Source organism: Myxine glutinosa, unplaced genomic scaffold (genome assembly GCF_964187855.1).
Source record: "Myxine glutinosa unplaced genomic scaffold, kmMyxGlut1.1 SCAFFOLD_1355, whole genome shotgun sequence".
Lineage (NCBI taxonomy): Eukaryota > Metazoa > Chordata > Myxini > Myxiniformes > Myxinidae > Myxine > Myxine glutinosa.
The window spans coordinates 37,643-59,603 of NW_027617450.1; the positions used below are offsets into that span (position 1 = coordinate 37,643).

Below are 21,961 nucleotides of genomic sequence, written 5' to 3' on the forward strand. Positions count from 1 at the left end.
TATGGATGGATTTGGACGAAACCTGTTGGACAGGTTGTGTGTGTGACAAGGAAGAATCGACTCGATTTTAGTGAAGATCTGAATATGGATTCGGATGTGAGAATTATTTAATTTTTTAAGTGATTCTTCACCATTGAGTGATACAACCAACCAGGCAGAGGTATGCTCTCTACTGAGTGCTGTTCTAGTTATTATTATTATTATTATTATCATTAAGACAACATGGCCTATTTACCGGCAATCCGCATTTAGCCTGCAGTAATCTTCCTCGACATGGAGTTCTCCGAATCACAATTGCAATCTCATGCCCTGCCTTCACTGGCCTCTACTTTGATTTTCAATTCTCTCTCATTAAAATAATCTGTTTAAATTCACTTTTAATCACTATTTACATGTATGATTGATAAGCTGTTCTCAACACCCAGTGGATCGAAGGCATTTGATTGAACGCCAGGTGCACCAAGACCCTGTTATACTTGTGACATCATAACATTGCTGTCTTAGCCACCAATTTCAGAGATTTATTTTCGAAAAAGGATGAATTTCATCAAAATCAGACAGCATGTGAAAAATCCATTTTTGAAAAAGGGTGTCGGAAACTACCAGATTCGTAAACACCAAAAATCTCGGGCAGAGGGAAGAGGGAAGGGCCATGGGTCTTTTAATCACTCATGAAAATCATGTATAAATCACTCATTCATTCATTTCACACAGATTTGTTGGTGCACAGTTCTTTTGTTACCCTGACAGACATAGAGAGTGGACAATACATGGACGCTCATGTCAATGTAGGCCAAAGTGACATTCAAAAGCATTTCCATCAGCCTGTGTTGATTCCTGCAAAGGAAAAAGCACATTAAAAGGATCTTTACATACTGTACCACATAAAAGTTGAGTAAAAATAAAAACCACAAATACTGACCTAGTAGCAAGCCAACATTTGTTGTGTTTGTTTCTTAATTTAAGCTAAAATATATTCTGTACATAAATTGGCATTTTAAATAAACATGGAGAGTGGTTAAACAAATGTTTAGAGAAAGTTTCAGAGGAGGCAGGAAACTTAGCAATCCAAACCTTGTTTATGGATCGCTGTCTGTCTCTACTCACTATTTCCTCCAAAACCTCACCATCTCCTTTGATCAACCTACAAAGGAATGGGGAACAATAAAATGGGCGACTTCAATATGGGGAGGTTGAGATGGTAAGAATGAGAAATAATGGCAAGTTTTTTTTTTCATACATCATGGATAACACATTGGAAGGAGAGGACAGACGTCAGGGTTAAAATTGAAAAGACGGGGAAAATTGTAAAACTTACACGATCCTTCCAAGGTCATGGGATACCCTTTTCCAATTATAAGCATTGTCCGCAGCTAAATCTGATTTGTATCAAGACAAGCGTTACGCCTAGGTCCCCCGTCGGTGAAGTGATGCGAGTTGACAAAGTGGAAGACGCAAGGCGGCCATCTTGGATTTTGACGTGGCGACCCAATTGTCAATAGCGTTCTTCCTTATGCCGAGATACACCCACACACCAGATTAGAAGTTGGTACTTCGCTTATTTTTCAAGATATTTTGCTCACAAGGTTCAGACATATATATGGTGGCGGCCATCTTGGATTTTGACATGGCGACCCAATTGTCAATAGCGTTCTTCCTTATGCCGAGATACACCCACACACCAAATTAGAAGTTGGTACTTCGCTTATTTTTCAAGATATTCATCTCACAAAGTTTTTTTTTTTTTTTTTTTTTTTTTTGTATACAGAGTCGAGGCTCGTGAAAGAGCTAACATTTATCAAACAAACAAATCAAACAAACAAGCAAACAAAGTATATAAAAAGGGGAGCAGTCGACAAGATGGGGAGAAAAGGGGAGGAAGCACACAAACACAACATTTGAGAGCAGGGACATCGGGAGATGTGTGGGAGGGAGAGGGCCTGGGGGGAGGCAGGATAGGTATAAAGCGCAAGGACACCAAGGACTTCCCGGAAAGAAGTCAAAAGTCACCTCAAAAAAGTGGATTTGGGGTGAAATCAGCGGGGGTAGAAAAGATCAAGGTTTTGGATTGGGGAAGATAAGAGATGGTGGTGAACAGCCGTTTTAAAGACCTGGAGGGAGGAGTGGGATTGAAGAGAGTGAGGGAGTTTGTTCCAGAGGCGGGAGAAAAGAGGAATGAAGGAGTGAAGGTGAGCAGAGAGTCTTGATTTTGGCAGTTTAACCATAAGAGGGTTGCAGGCAGATCTTGTGCGACCTGCAGGAATATTTGGGGGACAGAGCCCAGAGAGAGCTGGGGGAGCAAGGCCGGAGAGGAGTCGGTAGAAGACGGAAAGACCACCAACCTGCCTGCGGTGATTAAGTGAAAGGTTCAGACATACATGGCGGCGGCCATCTTGTATTTTGACGTGGCGACCCAATTTTCAATAGCGTTCTTCCTTATGCCTAGATACGCCCACACACCAGATTAGAAGTTGGTACTTTGCTTATTTTTCAAGATATTCAGCTCACAAGGTTCAGACATACCTGGCATCAGACATACATGGCGGCGGCCATCTTGGATTTTGACGTGGGTTGCACCCACAAACCAAATTTGAATGCGGTCCTTCGCTTATGCACGCACGCACGCACGCACGCACGCACGCCTGCACGGACGGACGGACGGACGGACACACGGACGGAGGGGAAAACCATAGTCCCCCTTTCGCTCCGCGGTGCGACGGGGGACAACAATATTGTATCGAGAGAAAGGAGTGATATTAAGGAGGGAATGAATGTAGACTGTGGAGGATTCTGTGTGGACAGAGATTAGAAATTGCAAGATTAGGAAGTTGCGGTGTGAGGGAAGAGTAGGAAAGAAGAGTTCATGAGGGTAGAGTATCTATTATAAGGGATTATAATTTGCTATGGATACATTATGCTCATGAACAGGGAAAGGGCAGAGTAGACAGGGATTTTCTAGATCTAGTCAAGGGTTGGTTTAAAAGTCACTTTGTCTATTGGCAGAAATACAATGAGGTAGTCAGCCAATGCTTTTTCCAGTGATAGATTTGGAACCTGGAATTTGATCAGGGTTCCAACACACAAAGGCTTACACAACATGCAAAAACACAACATGGGATATTTAACGTTCACCAGTGAATACGAGTGGACAAGACACCCGGCTTAAAGTCTATCCGAAGGATGGCATACTAATTGACGCAATGCCCTGTCTGCAAAGCGCCGATGAGAGGGGAAACAAACCCAGATGAGACAGCTCGTACACTACTTAAAAGATGCATTATCAACTAGAGAGTTCATAAAACACGTTACCCGTGCAGTGTTAAGTATATACTGTGCTTCAAGTTTGATAAAATCGTGCTTTTAAAGATTGTTTTTAAAAATCCCGGAAGTTTAGCACGACTGTATTGAAGCAGTCTTATACACGACCCTATTTATCATGTCCAAGTTCTATTAAACTGGAGGGTTTTGGAAATGACAAGAAGGTGATTTGTGTTCTACAGTGTCCAAGTGTATTAGTCAATTGAAATAAAATAAAGTTTGTAAAAGTCATATAAATAAATAAATTCCTGAATTTACCACGGGTGACACAGTGTCTATTACACAATCTCTTAACATGTTTCATTCGATATTCGTGCCTGTTGTTTGTGTCCTTTATGACGTCCTTAACAACAGTAAGTTTCCGATTGTACACCGCTCCTTTCTCAAGCCATCTCCAGGCGCTGCATAACGTCATTGCCGGGCACCGAAGGGGGCTCGGCAGTGACGCACGCCGAAAGGGAGTACTCAGTTTTCACTCTGGTTGTTTGTTTGTTTGTTTGTTTGTTTGTTTGTTTGCTTGCTTTCTTGTTTTCGTTCTTGTTTGTTTGTCCGCGTGATATCTCAGCCATCATTTGAGCTAGGAAGATGAAATTTAGGCACAATAGTGAGTAAGTACTTAAGTAAGTACTTTTTTTTTAAAGTTACAGATTTGGATGAAATGGTGGTGGTTTATGTATTATATTAGCCAATTGATTAACTATTTAATTTTTTTATGATTGTTATTTATTTATTTTCATTATTAATCATTTATTTATTTTCTTTCTCATCTGGACAATATCTCAGGCACCATTTGAGCTAGGAAGCTGATATTTGGACACGATAGTGACCAAGTGATGTGGCTATAAAGGATATTTTTGATTTATTGATTAATCAATTAATCAATTAATTATTTATTGATTAATCAATTAATTATTAAATTTTTTATTAATGACTTATCTTACTATAATTCACCAAATGTCCATCCGTCTGTCTGTCTGTCTGTCTGTCCGTTTAAAGGTACCGTAAAAACTGCTGAACCGATCGCAAAGATATTTTGGGTGGATAATCCTGAGATCTCCAGGAGTAAAATAGGCTATTTCGTTTTCCCAATTTCAGCTTTAGTCTCCAGCATTCTCAGGTTTGGACTCCCACATAACATTCGCGTTCGCAAAACGTTCATTATTCTCATTGTGACGATGTTGCTTTCCCGGGTACCGCGCGATCGGTGCAGCCGTTTGTGCGGCACCCGGGAAAGCAACATGTCTCCATCGATCGCGAACAGATCGCTGTCTCCATCGATCTTGCCAAGGCCGTAACAGTTATCGGCTCAAAATCCTTTTAACTGTTGATTTGGTACAGTTACACGTATCGGGAATTTGGTACACGTATCGAGAGTACATACGACATAGCGATTGTGAACACGATTATCGATCACGATTCACGATCACGATCATCACGATCATAGTGTATCGATCACAATTTGAAACACGATGGAATAATATTTACCGATATGAACAGTGATGTGGCTTTTATTGAAATTCTAAAGATACTGTTTAGATTTTGATTATTTGCATGTGATATGGTACAACGGATGTTTATATGAATTGTTTAAAATAAAAAAACCTTCAATTTCTGATATTTTGCCTTTTCATTTGGGCCTCCAAATTGAAGCCCCGCCCATAGGGCGGGTACCGTTGCTCGTTTAATTAAATTTCTAAAAGTTACATCTTCAGATGAAGCACTAGTGGTTTAGTTATGCTATTAGCCAATTGATTAAGAAAATATTGTATGATAATCTTTTATTGATTTTAATTATGCAATTAATCAATCAATTATTGTACACCTCTCCCTCCCAATACAGTCTCAATGAGCTGCACGACGGTATTGCTGGGCGCTCAAGGTGCCCAGGCAATGCCATGCTGGAGGATGTTTAATTATTTGGCATGGGGGCGGTGTACTTTGAATGTATCTGTACTTGTTTGGAATTATTTTCAATTTTGATCTGCTGCAAGACAGGCAGAGTAAAATTTTTGTTTGATCTCAATCCTCTGCATATGAGCGATCGGGATGAATTGAGGGAGAAGAAATGATTAAACGGCTAACTTGTCTTACTATTCATGTTCTGATTCGTGTTCAAAATATAACATTCAATTTAAAGACGTTGTTCCTCGATCATAAACTGACGTTCAGATGGGCAGACATTAATCAATTGCTTAACCTTGCTTTTTCGCTTCACGTGAGCAGGGTAATAATGCTGAAGGCCTGCACTCCGGCCATAGCTACGGGGCATTCTTGACAAGTTCAGAAATGTTTTGAAGCTATAAACAAGCCTGCACAGGTAGCCCTCCATCGCATGATACGCAACTGAAAGTTGAAGTTTGAATTTCTTCAGAGTACCAGCAATAACTTGCCTCCTCTTGGTGATATACCATGTGGATTTATTATGTTCAGCAACAATCGGTGCTGGCAGTTCCTATGGCTTAACATCCCTTTGATGAATGATACACGCAGGGTTCAAACCCAGGCTCAAGTCTGGATTTGAACCCAGGCTCAACAGCTCAGTGGTGAGTGTGCACAACTCTACAAGCTATCCTCACTGCTCACATTATCACAACACTCATTCTATTAAAACACAAAAAGATATGGCACAGAGACCCACTCAAGCATGTGGTAATGGTCACATAGAGGAATTTTTCTTTCTCAGATAAATTTGCTCTCAAACACCTCCTTATGACTGAAGTTCAGCAACTTCAGCTACAGAAATTCAAATGCAAATTGCCACAATTGCCAAATGGTTTTGCTCCTTAAATTGGACTCAATTCTGTGGAATTGTTCAGCATTGCGACTGAAACATGTGAGAACGCGTTGGTCTATCTTGTGCATGTAAAATCCAGAAACCCCCACAATAAGTACACAAAAGGCACACAGAATAACAGACCTTGTTCTGCCAGTGGTTGGATCCAATACCCTCCTTATTACATTCTGCTGGGCTTGCCATTCCGCCTGGGTAATAGGACCGACTCCACGACGCAAAGACACTGAAAGAGATTCATGCAGAAAACAGACACCATTCTTTGTTTCTCTTCATTCCTTTCGATATACAATTTAAATTTCTGAACAACAACAAAAACTTTTTTTATACTCCGTATGTTCGCCCTTCATATCCCTCCTTTACCATCTTCTAAAGTAGCCTCAGAGATGGATGGTCCTTCCATTTCTTGTTCCATCACCAGGTCAGGCAGCGAAGTCCCTTGAGTCCCTTTAATCAGTGTAGTCTTTTCTACATTCTTCATCATTTTCCTCTTTTCCTTCTTTTTCCTTCGTTTTTTTTCTTTTTCATCATCCTTCTTTTTCTTTTTTTTTAATTTTCTGTCTTTTTTCTTCTTTTTATGTCTGGTAATAAACACATAAAACATCAATAAATAAAACACAAAATAATTTCACACAAAAAAACATACCACTTGAACTAGATCACTACATTTTACACTACGTAACTCGATCACTACATTTTACACTTGATCACTAAACTATGCAGCAGCCATCACCATCAGTTTCCTATTACGTGAACATCATGGACAAGAGTTTCCAGAAAATGAAACGAGACAGCTGCAAGATACTTCATTATGACACTCAGGATGATTGTAACAATAATCACCATGCATAGATGAATCAAAAGGGAAACAACAAAATAAGAGAGTGGAAAGAAAACACAAAATTACACAATCAATGATTCCAAATAAAATGCAAGAAATAAAATACATCGATGATAATGGTAGAAAGAATGCTGTAACAATTGTTGAAATTTGTATCGAAGTGACATTCTTGGTAAACAATATTGTAGGCAACATCACCAGATGGTACTAACAGCTCGTCTCTCAACGTCTGATTTCCTTTGGGTTTGTCACTTATAGCAGAGCTGACACTGTTGCTGATTCTTGGAAAATCCTGAAAGATTTATTGGCTGAAGCTGCCACTAATGTGAAAAAAAAAATCGAGTATAACAACCATCATTCGTGATCTTGAACATTTGCACAACAGTGTGAAGTGTAAAAGAAAGAAGCACGCTGGCAAACGTAACTTTCTTAGGAAGAAAACCTTTCCTTACAACAAGAAAAGTTTTCTTGAAAGTTTTTTTTTCCAACTGTGCATATACTTTGTATTTATCACATCCTGTTATAGTAAATACAATTTGACATCATGTAGAAATAAATAAGATTTCATTGCAATTTAAAATCAATAATTAAAAATTAAAAGGGATCGCATTTTTCTTTACAATTTACATCCTCCCTTTAGCGGCGAGAGGTCATGGAAGAATTGGACTAAATCAACACGTCACCTATTGTTCATGATACCGAACACTCGTAGCTTTCTGGTTTGTTGAGCACTATTGGCTTTAACCATTGCGAGCACGAACAATTGATCATCGCAATACCAATGTCAACAGTTGCTGCATGCAGCACTCCATCTACTGTTATCATCACTTTGACTTTCCAAATGAGAAAATTACAAATTCCTGCCCTAATCAGCAGAGGGCATTTCATCAGTGGCACAGCCACGTCCTCAACCAATGATGCTATTCCGCAGCCTTGTGCTACGTAGGAATGTTGTTGTTGTTGCGTATGCAGCCGGTGGCTGCTGGTTGCATCATTTTTCTGGCAGCGCGTTTGTGCTGATGCAGTGCCCCAATTACCAGTGAGTTGGTACTCAATTTGCCAACCTCGGAAGGATGACAGGCTGAGCCAATCCCCCTGAAATTAATTCAATGATCGACCGGGATTCGAACTCAGGATCCTAGGATCCCAAACCGGTACCCTAACCGTTAAGCGAACACTAGGCTTGCATACGAATTAAGAAGAACAAGTACAAAAAGTTTTAATTAAAACAAAAGCCGCGTCGATGTTACACAATGCCTAGATGCAGCTGTGCCTATAACGTCGATGTTATAGGCACAGGACATTCCTATTGATTCGATTACTTGATGTTATTTTTGTGCAAAGTGAAAATATATCTCGGCAATTTCCTGTGTGTGGCGACGAATTTTTAATATATCTCGGCATTTTCCCGTCTGTTATTTCAGGCGGTGTATGACTGACCATGCCACGATTTAAAAAATATATATCTCGGCAATTTCCCGTATGTGGCGACACGTGAACGAAGCTATGCTCCTCTCTCCACATTATTGTGACGACGTATAAATTAAATATTTCATCGTGACGATTGTCATCAAATGGACGAATTTTTAATATATCTCGGCATTTTCCCGTCTGTTATTTCAGGCGGTGTATGACTGACCATGCCGTGATTTTAAAAATATATATCTCGGCAATTTCCCGTATGTGGCGACACGTGAACGAAGCTATGCTCCTCTCTCCACATTATTGTGACGACGTATAAATTAAATATTTCATCGTGACGATTGTCATCAAATGGACGAATTTTTAATATATCTCGGCATTTTCCCGTCTGTTATTTCAGGCGGTGTATGACTGACCATGCCGCGATTTAAACAAAATATATATATCTCGGCATTTTCCCATCTGTTATTTCGGGCGGTGTATGACTGACCATGCCGCGATTTAAAAAGAAAATATCTCAATGGACTTGAAGTTACAGGCCTTTGAGAATTCATTTCGTTCTATAAAGGGCAACTTTCATCGGATTTTCTTCCCGTTTTTTTTCAACCGAGTCTAAAACTATGTTAGCGACTGTGAAAAATGAAATGATATATCGAATTTGATTTTGTTGCAGACGCGGTTTTAGATGTTATATTGACCGAGCGGTGGTGTATTACCGCGTCCGAACAGTTACTCCCCGATTAGAACCCGATTCCACCCGACGTTGACCAGATCGCCCCACAGATATTCAATCGGGAAACCTCTAAAGCGACCGAAAGAGAAGGAAAAGAGAAAAAGACAGAGTACGGAGGAAGAACAGATTTATTATACACACACAAGCAAAAAGAAAGAGCGACCAAAATTATTTACAGCAATGGATGGAAGAAGCAGTCACACAGTGCATTGTTAGCTTAAACTATTCAATTTACTTAATCCCAAGACAACGAGTAGGACAGGACGTTCACACTTACACAGGGGATATTGCAGGCAGGTAGGGCTTGAGGTGGAGCTTGAGAGGGAGGCAAGGTCGGAGGCAGCAGCTCTCAATTCCTCGCGGTTTTGGCGGGAAAACCCTCCGTCGCGTATCCGCTACTGTAGACGTCATGCGCTGGTTCGGCACACCTGCTCCTCTTCTTGTGGTGGAGCCGTCTCCCTCCTTTCAGCACGTCTCTCCAAAGCTGGTTTCCTTGCCGAGTACCTCTCCTCTTTGGCTTGGAGCGTTTCGCATCTCACCGCTCTTCTTGGTGCCGCCTCTCCGCTCCTCTCCCAGGTCATCTCCCAAGTCATCTGGTAAAGCAGTCCCTTACAGTCGCTTTTATCACCTCGGGCGGAATCAAGCCGCCGGCTGCGAGGGCACGCCTACCGGGTCGCTCACCGCGGTGCTGATTGGCCATGCGACCCTCTGGCTCACTCCTCCCCTCGATGACGAGGTGGAGACACGCCTTTATTCTCCGAGCTTAGCACATGGGCAATGGCGGCTTGCGGGATTGAACACAACTCCCACCCTTTTGAAAGGAACTTTGGAGAGCGGAGATGTTTGGGGAAATTGGAAGGGCCTACGCTTATTTTGTTTGATACAATGCAAAGTCAATCTAGTGGGAAACACATATTTAGCCTACATGGAATAAGGAAATACACTATTTAAAAGATATACCGTGACCTGCGCGTAAGTTTCATGGAATTAACTACGAGGACGGCTGCGACCATTATTTACATTACGAGGATGTTACACATAACAAAACCATACTTTTGTAACGTTCACATTGTAACGTTTTCACATTCGTTACACTTCCTCCAAAATTGTTACTGCACCATTGTTATTGTTACACTTCTCAAAAAACCGTTACACTTCTCAAAATCGTTACACTGCACCCTCCTTTCTTCAGGCCCGTCCTCGGGCCTACTAAACTTTAACTTAGTGTGACACATAGGTGTAATTCCCTCTACAATTAACCTGACCCTGAGTGTGACAATCTTAAAACACAAATAAGTATGTCCCCCTATTGCATTGCACCCTGTCTAACAGACTCAAGCCCACAGCTAACCGAATTACGGAATTATTCTCAAACTATACATTTACGGTGGGGAGCATTATTTACAATGACGTGATTTCTTATTTACAACGCAACCCAGGACCTGTGTTTTTTTTGTTTCTTTCTTAGGGAACAAGAAAAAAAGAAATTCCTGTTGGGAGGGAGGAGACAGCACGCATTGCATCGATGCACCAGTACCAAAACCACCAAAGCACCCAAAAGCACCACAAAGCACCAAAAGCACCACTCGGTGCGCAGTCACCATGGTTCTTAATAAACACAACAAAACAACTGGTGGTGGTCTTCACTTTCTCTGCTGGGCCGATGTTCTTCCCGACGTCTTCTGGCTTCATGCGGCCTATTTGGACATAATAAAAAGCACAACTTGTGTTCGTTTTTATTTAGGGCCTCAGGGGCCAACTAAGGGTGGTCCACCTGTTTGGCATAGGTGCCACCTTACCGAGGTCCGCAAGCAAGATTCCCTGGCCACTATGGCCGGTCTCCAACAGAGGTGCCATGCCCCAGAACCTGGGGTCCATCAAGTGGTACTTGGCCGCAGAACAGCGGTCCATAAAGTGGTACATCAACGCAATGCATGCTGGTTCTGGGAATCTCGGGCGCACAATGGCCACCTCACGCATGCTCCCCTCGGCACCCAATGGCGCACAGGTCATGTGGGAGACAAAAGAAAGACAATTGAGCGAGGGGTAAGGTCACAAGGGAACACGTCAATAAGGCAATGCAAGGCGAAATGCGTACGGAGGGCGAAGTGAGAAAGCTCGTCCCTACCGTACGTCACCCCCCTGTCACCTACCCTACCCTTGCCCTTACCCCATATGTACAAAATCTACACATTACCAATTCGTCACTACTGTCACGTCTTCCCCATATTTCCCCTATACCAAATTCGTCACCACAATCCCTCTAACCAAAATTTGCCATCACCCAATTCGTCATCAATCCTCATAAGGAGGCAGAGATGGAACATCAAAGCACAATGTCACACCCACGTCATGATGCGTCTCACAATCCAAACATTTGCATCATAAAAAATAATCAAAACATGGCATGGTGTGGAGTACCTGTCACCTCAGGTGAGTGGATGCAGATGGTGCGAGGAGACTTCATCCTAACTACTTTCTAAATGACATTAACACACTTTACACTACCCGGGGTCTCTCCCTGCCAATCCATTGGCCAACTTACACTATGGGTTCTAAAAACCAATTCCCATTGACCAAACTGTGGTGCCTCTCAATTTGGGGTCTCACTCCCCCGATTCATCTCCCGGTGCCTTCGCACAATTTCTGGGCTGCGACGTGTAGCTCTCCCAGCAGGTCTACCCACCTGCACACCTCCACCACTGCAGTTGCCACCCGAGCTTACCTAGCTCCTCACCCTAACCTATCTAACTGGGGCAGGCCCCTCCTGGCTCTGTCACCCCACTCGGTGCCCTCTGGCACTGGGCTACCCGGGTCCGTCCTCCGGATCCTCGGGCCCCATCCACAACAACTACTACCGGCTCCCAGAGCCCACCTGCGGCCTCACCTGGCCGACATCCTTACAGTGGTGGAGCGCCCAACCAACTACACACACTAACAGGCTACACGCCCAGCCATTTCCACAACACTAATGCACCCATCCAAATACCATTCTGTCACCCGCACCACAGATGCCAATATCCAACCACAATTTACCTGTACCCTCTACCTAACACTTACACTACCCGCCCCGGGTATCCGTGATGGGGGTCCACTCTTCCCCCATTCACACCTTCGCACCATCCACTCCACTCCACAATTTCCACCATTCTCACTCCACGACCATCCATTCCAATACTCCAGATATTCCACACTACCATTTATTCCACACAGCCACATACACCTGTTGTGGCACACCTGTGCCCTCACACCTGGTGCCACCTGCACCCTCCTTTCTTCCTGGACCATTTGGTCAACACAACACGCAATCACCACTACTCCCTCATACACTGCTCCACACACCTGTTCAGTTGCACACCTGTGCAATCACACCTGTTCAATCACACCTGTTCAATCTTCAAACACACGGCATCATCTCAGCTAACTACTCCCCTCTGGAACTTGCGCTTCCCAGTCGTCCCTTTAAACTATTGCGCTCCCACGTCATTATAATCCACACTAATCTACCTGCGTCCCCACTACAGGTATCAGTCACTAACTAATCTTAACGTTACCTAATGTCATCTTCGCTAGATCCCTACAATTATCCAAGCCCTCCCTGGCTCGGTTGTCATAGCCACCCCATAAACTATTGCGCATTTGCCCCCACGTCTGTGAGGGATGGTGGATTTGCCATCCCTCCACATCGGGGAGGTCCTACTATCAATTTTGCACACCTAAATCCAACCAATCAAAAATTCTGCCAATCACCGTACCCATCATCAAATTTTGCTTTTTTTTTCTAATTTCGGCGCCAAAACACTATCCTCATCACCCGTCTACTTATTACATCCTCTCGGTGCGCCAATTCCCTTCTAAAGCTCGGCTTCGTACAGCCGAGCCATGAACGCGGGTTCTTTTGTGCCAGCGGCTGGATACGTCCCGCATTCGTGGCAGGGACGGGGGCTTACCCGGGCCAAGATCCCACGCACCACCTCGGCGTGGAGCCATCCAATGTCCCGATCTCGACCTGCCGGCACGTCTCAATAGAAAGTGGTCGCCATGACGACCCTTCCTATCGGGCTGCCCGCTCCGCCTAGTGGAGCCCGGACGCGGCCGTTCCAAGCGAGGCACAGCGTGGATCGCGTACGGCGGTTCTTTCGAAACCGCCATGGTTCGGATCCCCGCTGGTCCTCGCGGCACGCGAAGCTGCCCGACGCGCACCGAGGGCCCGATTCGGCTATAAGTCGTTCTAACCTCTAACCTGGTTACCGTCGATGCTTCACCTGCACGCTTACATGCATACGCTACCCCTTTCTTGCTCATACATGCAGCCGTTTCCATGCTCCTCGTTGTATCTTTTCTTACACACCTCGGTACACTCATTCCGCTCACCGACTTGGTCACACACCTGACCACCGAACACCTTGGCACACATTCGTCGCTCGCACACCTCACCAACACACCTCTTCGCGCCCCTTTCTCGGTCACCTCCTTTGTGACAATCACAGGTGTGCTCTCACCCGCACACCCAACCACGTGCCTCACTACCAATTCCAGCGTGCATTCCCACTCACGCTCTACCATTCCAGGTGTGCATCCTTCCATTCCAGGTGTACATCCTCGCTCACCTGCCACAACCAACTCACGCTCCGTGTCACTCTCACTACTCTCACCTCCACTCTCGGTCGCGCACTCACCCTTACTCTCGACAGCGCACTCTTTCCTCATGCACCTGTCCGTTACACACCTTTCTCGTGCACACTCTTCCGCACATTGTCCCGTTACACCCTCTGTAACACTCACCACAGGCATGCATTCTCCCTTACTCTTGACAGCATGCGCTTTCCCCATGCACCCGTCCGTTACACACCTTTCTCGCGCATCCTCTTGCGCACACTTTTTCGTTACTTCCTCCGTAACACTCACCACACCGCGCTTCCCTGTGCTCCCTCGCACACGCGCTACGACCGACTCACTCCTGACGGCACACTCACTCCTCGGCGTGCACTTTTTCCTCACACACCCCATGGTCGGACATTCTCGCACACCTCTTTTTTCGCACACCTGACCTGTCGCACACTTCACCAACGGCCTCTCACGAACACCCGGATCCAAACCAATCCCCAAGCCGACTGAAGCTTTCCTCACATCATATACATTGCCACTCACCTCCGTACCTCGTCTCCGCACCTCCTTTGCCACCTGCAAACTCTTTATTTGGTTAGTGAGCATCATATCATGAGTTGAGCACCGACCTTGCACATATTCCGCTATCTCCTCCTTTATTTCTCTCTTAGTTTCTGTCCGTCTCTTCTTAATTTCACTCAACTCTTCTTCCACTTCCTCTAATTTTTGTTTAACCTCTTTTATTTCTCGGTGCGTCTCCTCAAGTTCGTCCTCTAAGGCTACCGTGACCGTCTCTATGTGCATCCTCACCTGCCGGTCCTTTGTCTCCATTATCTCTGTCACCTCGTCCACCCTCATTGTCAGTTCCTCACGTACCATCTGACATTGCCTCTGTGTCGCTATCAAGTCATTTTTAATTTCTTTTTGTGTCGCCTTTAACCCTCCGAGTACTGCAGTGTTCCTTTGAACATGCTCCACTAACTTCGTTTGTCCCTCTGTCAGCTGTTCCACCTCCTCCGTCAGATCTTCTATTCCCCCTTGTAACTTTGCCGTATGGTTCCTCACCTCTTTCTCCATACGCTTCTCACCTCGCTTTACCTCCTCGCGTAGCCACGAGACCTCCTCACTTACCCCTCGTCGTATTTCCTCCATTTCTTTTGTAGATGCCACCCTCATCTGTCCCAATTCATCCCTCTGAGCATCCAGTTTGGTTTCTACCCCGATTTTCACCTCCTCTATCTGCTCTCCCATTTGTTTGATTTCCCTGGCAGATTGTTCCCCTATTTCCCGCAATTTGTCCTCCATCCTATTTTCTAACCCCATTAACCCATTTTTCACCCCCTCTAACTGATTCTCCTGGGCAGCCATTCTGTTTTCCACCCCCGTTAACCCATTCTTTACCTCTTTTATCCCGTTGTCTAACCCCTCAAAATTATTGTCGAACTTCCCAAATTTCTTGTCTAACTCCTCACCGGTACCCCTCGCTTCGTCCCTCATTACCCCCATCATTCTGCTTTCCATTTTCTCACTATCAGCCCTCCTTCTGTCTTCCATTGCCCCCATTTGCCCCATAATGGCCCCCATCATTCTGCTTTCCATTTCCCCACTATCGTTTTTTTTTTGCATTTCCACCATGAATTGAGTCATGAAGGCTTGCATTTGGGCCGCGCTCATTGGTTCCGCGGCCGTGGCCCCCTCAACCACGTGCGCGAGAGCGCCATTTTGTGCGTCTGAAACCTCCGCAACCACACCTTCTTTACTCTCCTCCACCATTTTCCCCACTTCTTCCCTGGGGTCCTGGGTTGATTCCACCCTGTCTATCTCTCCCACCGACATCCGATCGCCTTGATTGTCCATGGCGCGATCTCAAAATTCGGGTTTTGCTTTATAAAACAAAATAAATTTCGGCAGCTTGTAATTTTGAGCGCGTTAAGCGCGCTTCGGGTCCGATCTCACTCCTCGACACCAATTGTTACTCTAATAGTACAATTGGTGTTCCAAAATTTGGGCCTAACAAATTTAGTCCCAGGTCCGAATCCAACTCCTGACAACCAATTGTTGCAGACGCGGTTTTAGATGTTATATTGACCGAGCGGTGGTGTATTACCGCGTCCGAACAGTTACTCCCCGATTAGAACCCGATTCCACCCGACGTTGACCAGATCGCCCCACAGATATTCAATCGGGAAACCTCTAAAGCGACCGAAAGAGAAGGAAAAGAGAAAAAGACAGAGTACGGAGGAAGAACAGATTTATTATACACACACAAGCAAAAAGAAAGAGCGACCAAAATTATTTACAGCAATGGATGGAAGAAGCAGTCACACAGTGCATTGTTAGCTTAAACTATTCAATTTACTTAATCCCAAGACAATGAGTAGGACAGGACGTTCACACTTACACAGGGGATATTGCAGGCAGGTAGGGCTTGAGGTGGAGCTTGAGAGGGAGGCAAGGTCGGAGGCAGCAGCTCTCAATTCCTCGCGGTTTTGGCGGGAAAACCCTCCGTCGCGTATCCGCTACTGTAGACGTCACGCGCTGGTTTGGCACACCTGCTCCTCTTCTTGTGGTGGAGCTGTCTCCCTCCTTTCAGCGCGTCTCTCCAAAGCTGGTTTCCTTGCCGAGTACCTCTCCTCTTTGGCTTGGAGCGTTTCGCATCTCACCGCTCTTCTTGGTGCCGCCTCTCCGCTCCTCTCCCAGGTCATCTCCCAAGTCATCTGGTAAAGCAGTCCCTTACAGTCGCTTTTATCACCTCGGGCGGAATCAAGCCGCCGGCTGCGAGGGCACGCCTACCGGGTCGCTCACCGCGGTGCTGATTGGCCATGCGACCCTCTGGCTCACTCCTCCCCTCGATGACGAGGTGGAGACACGCCTTTCTTCTCCGAGCTTAGCACATGGGCAATGGCGGCTTGCGGGATTGAACACAACTCCCACCCTTTTGAAAGGAACTTTGGAGAGCGGAGATGTTTGGGGAAATTGGAAGGGCCTACGCTTATTTTGTTTGATACAATGCAAAGTCAATCTAGTGGGAAACACATATTTAGCCTACATGGAATAAGGACATACACTATTTAAAAGATATACCGTGACCTGCGTGTAAGTTTCATGGAATTAACTAGGAGGACGGCTGCGACCATTATTTACATTACGAGGATGTTACACATAACAAAACCATACTTTTGTAACGTTCACATTGTAACGTTTTCACATTCGTTACACTTCCTCCAAAATTGTTACTGCACCATTGTTATTGTTACACTTCTCAAAAAACCGTTACACTTCTCAAAATCTCAAACATCTCAAACATCTATAAAGGGCAACTTTCATCGGATTTTCTTCCCGTTTTTTTTCAACCGAGTCTAAAACTATGTTAGCGACTGTGAAAAATGAAATGATATATCGAATTTGATTTGAAATAAAACTGTGTGAGAGAGGAAGACACCACGGGCCTACAAAACACCCCTCAAAGCTATGCGAGTTAATAAAATGGTGGATATTTGTTTATATGAAGCCTCTCCCACAATGGGTGGAGCTATGGTTCCCAGAATGGGTGGAGCTTTGAGGTTTTGTCTTCTCTGCAAGAACAAGAAGAACAAGAACAAGAAGAACAACAACAGCAGAGGGCACTCTATGACCAGCGTCTTGCGACTTATCTTATCAGCGACTTATCTTATCAGCGTCTTGCGACAGCGTCTTATCCACAAGGCTAAAAAGAATATTCTGTGTTGCCATTGCTGCTTTCTTATGCATTGCTGTTGGTAATGTCTCACTATTGTGGGAATCATGTATTTTGTATCAAAAATGTTAATGCAATATTTCTCACACATACATTTCAAATGTTCAAAATTAAATGCTTCGTTTCCTTCAAGTTGAGTCAAGGGTAGCTTCTCAATTTTAAAGTGCATAGCCTCCAGAAATAATTTGTAATGTATGTCCCAATGTCATGATCAATCGGAAACCCCTTTCATGCAATGACCATATTTTACCATGGGTGAGAACATTTGCTGGTTTGGACATTCTCCTCTGGGCACAAATCTCATGATGCCAGGATCCCAACTTTGGAATCATTTATCATGCAATTTAGTATGTTTTCTTTCTGATTGGACAGTTTTGACATTCACATCTGAGTGCAAGACTCGTAATGCCGGGATCCTAGATGTGAATCCGATTGACTGTGTTCATGTGACCATCCAGCTTTCCCTCACATATTCTGTGTATGACAATCCTGATCTCAAACACAATTTTTATTTCTCAAACATCTTTATCTCTCAGCAGCGGTTTGGATTCCCTCCAAGTCACTCAAACATGGATGTGCTTCCGCTTCTCTTTCAAAAATATAATTTTTATAAATGTAAACCAATATCGATATCTACGGTAACGTAAAACTTATCCACAAGGCAAAAAAAAACTGACGCGTGTTTTCTTTGGTGTGAAGACGAAGAACTCGATGAGCTTGTCGATGATGAACGAGTGTCCCATTTTCTTTTCCTTTTTGGTTGCTTACTATGTGCCACATTTTCAGCACCATCTCCTTTCACTTTCTCTCTTCTTCTGCTGTGTACATGCTCATTGTCCCTCCTTCTTTCTCGCACCTCTCCGACTTTTAATTCTTTCTCACCAGGCAACGTGAGTGATGCCATCACTATGAAGACATGGGAAGGGCAGAAAACAACAGATTTAATAATGTGGAATGGAGTTAGAGGGTCAGATAATTAAAAAATAAATGAGTACAACATGAAGATGCAAAAGTATGGGTGGGAAGGGAAACAATAGTTGATGTCAGAAGCATAACGTTTATGCGATAAATGTAAGTAACCTGATAAGCAGAGATAGAGTGTGTAATGTCATTGCACATCAGCAAAGTAAACAATGGATTTTATCAATTACTAGGGCATGCCCGTACTATATCTATATCTAAAATTATATCCCCCCCCTCTATTTACATGAAATGGTTTGGTCCAAAGCGAACGGCTTGCGAGTGGTGACAATCCCCCCCCCTCTATTTACATGCAATGGTTTGGTCCAAAGCGAACGGCTTCCGGAGTTTGGTAAAGAAATCGCCATCGCGTGCACAAACGCGCAGGAAAGCGAATGAATCGCAAATTCGTTTTTATTAGTTGTAAAACATAGTTTAACGCCAACATAGTTTGCAAACGTGAAATAAATGAATACGCTCTCAAATGTGCCATCCGAGGCAGAGTGTGCCCGCCACGTTCGGCACACGCGATCGTTCGCTGCTCTCTGATTGGTTGAATCGTTTTTTGGACATAGCTCGGTAAGTAATTGTCCGATTAATATGAAACCTTGAAAAGGCACATCCTCGGGTCCCCAGCAATATACCTGGCAAGTTAAAAGTATATCGGACCCGTGGTTGTCGAGAAACAGCGGTCACAGACAGACAAACGTACAAACGTACAAACGTACAGAGATTACTGGAATTATAGATAGACTAGGGCATGCCCGTACTATATATATGCCCGTACTATATATCTATCTAAAATTATATCCCCCCCCTCTATTTACATGAAATGGTTTGGTCCATTCGCAACGCCAAAGCGAACGGCGAACGGCTTGCGAGTACAGTGACAATCCCCCCCCTCTATTTACATGAATGGTTTGGTCCATTCGCAACGACCACAGAACCCCCCCTCTATTTACATGAAATGGTTCGGTCCAAAGCGAACGGCTTCCGGAGTTTGGTAAAGAAATCGCCATCGCGTACACAAACGCGCAGGAAAGCGAATGAATCGCAAATTCGTTTTTATTAGTTTTAAAACATCGTTTAACGCCAACATAGCGCCAACATAGTTTGCAAACGTGAAATAAATGAATACGCTCTCAAATGTGCCATCCGAGGCAGAGTGTGTCCGCCACGTTCGGCACACGCGCTAGTTCGCTGCTCTCTGATTGGTTGAATCGTTTTTTGGACATATCTCGGTAAGTAATTGTCCGATTAATATGAAACCTTGAAAAGGCACATCCTCGGGTCCCCAGCAATATACCTGGCAAGTTTCAAGTATATCGGACCCGTGGTTGTCGAGAAACAGCGGTCACAGACAAACACACAGACAGACACACACACACACAGAGATTGCTGGAATTATAGATAGATGTGTTGTTAAATAATATATTTCATCAATTAAGAGTTAAGCTAAATAATGGATTTTATCAATTAAGAGTTAAGCTAAATAATGGATTTAGTTAATTAAGAGTTAAGCTAAATAATGGATTTTATCAATTAAGAGTTAAGCTAAACAATGGATTTAGTTAATTAAGAGTTAAGCTAAATAATGGATTTTATCAATTAAGAGTTAAGCTAAATAATGGATTTAGGTAATTATGAGTTAAGCTAAATCATGGATTTTATCAATTAAGAGTTAAGCTAAATAATGGATTTAATTAATTAAGAGTTAAGCTAAATAATGCATTTTATCAATTAAGAGTTAAGCTAAATAATGGATTTAGTTAATTAAGAGTTAAGCTAAATCATGGATTTGATCAATTCAGAGTTAAGTTAAATGATGGATTTTATCAATTAAGAGTTTAGTAAATAATTTTATCAATTCAGAGTTAAGTTAAATAATGGATTTTAGCAATTAAGAGTGAAGTAAATGACTTGATCAATTAAGAGTTAAGTAAATGATTTTATCAATTAAGAGTTAAGTAAATGATTTGATCAATTCATTCAATTCATTTGATCATCAATTCAATTCATTTGATCCTCAATGCCAAACAGGAAATTAGAGCCGTCTCCCTTGACATATCACGTGCCTTCGATACGGTCTGGCACCCCGCTCTGCTCACCAAACTCTCCTCTGTTGGTATCCATGGAAATCTCCACGCATGGCTGGCGGACTTCCTCTCTAGTCGTAGTCAACGTGTGGCCCTGAATGGGTTTCTCTCATCTCCTCTTCCTGTTCAGGCTGGAGTTCCCCAAGGCAGTGTTCTGGGCCCTGTGCTTTTTCTGGTCTTCATCAATGATCTCTCCGACTCTCTTGAAAATCCTCTCTATCTCTTTGCTGATGACTCTACTCTCTGTCGCTCCATTCTTCATCCCTCAGATCGGCAGTCTGCAGCCTCCTCACTCTCTGCAGACCTGGACAAAATAACAGACTGGGCAAACAAGTGGAACATGTCTTTCAATCCTGACAAATCTCACACTCTTACGATGTCTCTCCGAAAAGACCGACTGGACAACCCTCCCATCTACTTTCTGAATAATCCTCTCCAAGAAGTTCTGTCACTCAAACTTTTGGGTCTCACTATCTGCCATGATCTTTCCTGGGAAAACCACATTTCAAATCTGGCCTCCAAAGCCAGTCGCCGACTGGGCATCCTCCGTCGTGCGAAGTCCTTCCTTGGCCCACCTGAGCTCCTCACCACGTACAAGGCTTTCATCCGCAGCTCAATGGAATACTGCTCTCCCCTCTGGGCTGGTGCTCCTGCCTCACACCTAGCTCGTCTTCACGCTGTTGAAAGCAAAGCATTCAGAATCATTGGAATCTCCTGCGATGAAGCTAACTCCAAGGGCCTCTCACTCACTCACCGCAGGCAGGTTGGTGGTCTTTCCGTCTTCTACCGACTCCTCTCTGGCCTTGCCCCCCCCCCCCCCAGCTCTCTCTGGGCTCTGTCCCGCAAATATTCCTACAGGTCGCACAAGATCTGCCTGCAACCCTCTTATGGTTAAACTGCCAAAATCAAGACTCTCTGCTCACCTTCACTCCTTAATTCCTCTTTTCTCCCGCCTCTGGAACAAACTCCCTCACTCTCTTCAATCCCACTCCACCCTCCAGGTCTTTAAAACAGCTGTTCACCACCATCTCTTATCTTCCCCCATCCAAAACCTTGATCTTTTCTATCCCCGATAATTTCACCCCAATTCCACTTTTTGAAATACCAACTTCTGTCCTGGAAGTCCTTGGTGTCCTTGTGTTTTATACTTCTCCCACCCCCCTCGCCCCCCTTCCCATGCCTCCTCCCCCCAAGCCCTCTCCCTCCCACACATCTCCCTGCTCTTAAATGTTGTGTGCTCTCAAGTGTTTGCGTGCTTCCCATTCTCTTGTCTTCCGCTCCCTCTTTTTATATATTGTTTGTCTGGTTTATTTGTTTGTGAAGTAAATGTCAGCTCTTTCACGAGCCTCAATTCAGTATACAAAAAAAAATAAAAAATTCAGAGTTAAGTTAAATGATGGATTTTATCAATTAAGAGTTAAGTAAACAATTTTATCAATTCAGAGTTAAGTAAATG

At 44.0% G+C, this 21,961-nt stretch overlaps 1 protein-coding gene across 6 annotated transcripts in view; it reads right to left on the minus strand.

Annotated features, from left to right (window-relative positions):
- Positions 1–498: 498 nt before the first annotated feature.
- Positions 499–21,961, minus strand: part of ARL6IP4 (ARF like GTPase 6 interacting protein 4) — a 76,172-nt gene continuing 54,709 nt past the window's right edge. For all 6 annotated transcript variants that reach the window (XM_078769134.1, XM_078769129.1, XM_078769133.1 and 3 more), the window contains exons 2-6: positions 18,127–18,355; positions 6,473–6,690; positions 6,236–6,335; positions 1,075–1,144; positions 499–837 (exon numbers count right to left, since the gene is read on the minus strand). In XM_078769134.1, coding sequence (XP_078625260.1) covers positions 784–837; positions 1,075–1,144; positions 6,236–6,335; positions 6,473–6,690; positions 18,127–18,353 — 669 coding nt within the window. In that variant the 5' untranslated portion in view covers positions 18,354–18,355 and the 3' untranslated portion in view covers positions 499–783. The remainder of the gene's footprint in view (positions 838–1,074; positions 1,145–6,235; positions 6,336–6,472; positions 6,691–18,126; positions 18,356–21,961) is intronic.